Genomic DNA, 1,305 nt, shown 5'->3' on the forward strand with positions numbered 1-1,305 from the left:
GCTCTGGTAATTGGACGCTCCCGCACTGAACTACGTCTATTCACAGCCCTCACCTCAGAGACTGACTTACTAAATTGCCAACATTGCGTTCAACACCCGTCCAATTCTCTGTTTTGAGGAGAACAATTTCATTTTGTTCCCCTTTCCCTGCCCTGCCGTCATGAACTGGAGAACAAAGGACCTGTGAGCTTATTGGAAGAGTTGAAGAACAAAGGAAGTATGAGTTGATTGGATGCCACCTGTTGACTCTGATAGCAATGAACCAATCGGCAGAGAGATCGGATATTACTCGCTATCTTACCAACACTTGACTAAAACAAATACAAGTTCGACCTGATCTGTTTGCATTCGGTATCAACTCTCGGCAAACATGTCTTTTGTTTCATTTTATTCATTTGTCACAGCTGCAGCTCTCTTAACTGGTAAGTTTACAAGTTACACACACTTCATTGTGCAGGTGTCACGAAAGTAGAGAATGTTCATTTCAACTGTGTTTTCTATTTGTAATGTATTCCGTCACCGGATAAAGTTCTGTATTTCTAAATTTCTGCAGGTGTTAGTGATGCAGACTCGATCTCACAGAGGCCAAATAATGCGATACAGTTTGAAGGAGACTCGATGACAATTAATTACAGCTATTCGACCACTTCTACTTTCTATTCCTTACAACTGTACCGTCAGGACCGGGACAAAGGCCCCACAATCTTAATCTTCATCCCATCTGTTGGGGATGTTTTCAGAGCAGAGGGCGTGGGGGTTCGAATTTCTGCTTCTCTCGACGCTGCTAAAAGTGAGGGAAATTTCAACATCAGCGGCCTGCAGCTGCCTGACAGCGCGGTTTATTACTGTGGGCTGAGAGACACAGTGACAAGAACCAAAGGTTGCCTCATACAAAAACACTGCCAGTACGTGTCAAGTTCAATGGAATAGCAGTCAAAGTGGGGACTTACGGGGATTTTCTAAACTTGCCACCAGAAGATGTTGATTTACAATACATCCAAAGAGACAGCAAGACAAGAGCAACAGATGCAGCATTGGGGGAAATATATTCTTGTCCTCCTAGGTTGCATACATCAGGAACAAAGTTAAAAGAGGTGGTTCGAGAATTTATACCAGTACATAAATTATAGATAATGCAGCAAATCCAGTAGAAGCACTATCACGCTATTGGAATGCGCTGATTGGGTGAAGGAAATATGATCAAAATCTTTGCATTTGCATAAAGCTTTAACCATTTCAGATTTCCCAAAACGCTTCTGGTGTGTCATCAAGTAAACATTGAGTTGCACTGATTTGTATGTGAAC

The 1,305-nt window shown here is 42.3% G+C and overlaps 1 gene segment (V, D, J or C); it reads left to right on the top strand.

The window, feature by feature from the left end:
* Nucleotides 1–370: 370 nt before the first annotated feature.
* On the top strand, nucleotides 371–930 carry LOC139235730 (T cell receptor alpha variable 36/delta variable 7-like). The segment is given in 2 exon segments: nucleotides 371–422; nucleotides 554–930. Coding segments are annotated over 2 exon segments (429 nt in total).
* The last annotated feature ends 375 nt before the right edge of the window (nucleotides 931–1,305 follow it).

Source organism: Pristiophorus japonicus, chromosome 23 (genome assembly GCF_044704955.1).
Source record: "Pristiophorus japonicus isolate sPriJap1 chromosome 23, sPriJap1.hap1, whole genome shotgun sequence".
NCBI lineage: Eukaryota > Metazoa > Chordata > Chondrichthyes > Pristiophoridae > Pristiophorus > Pristiophorus japonicus.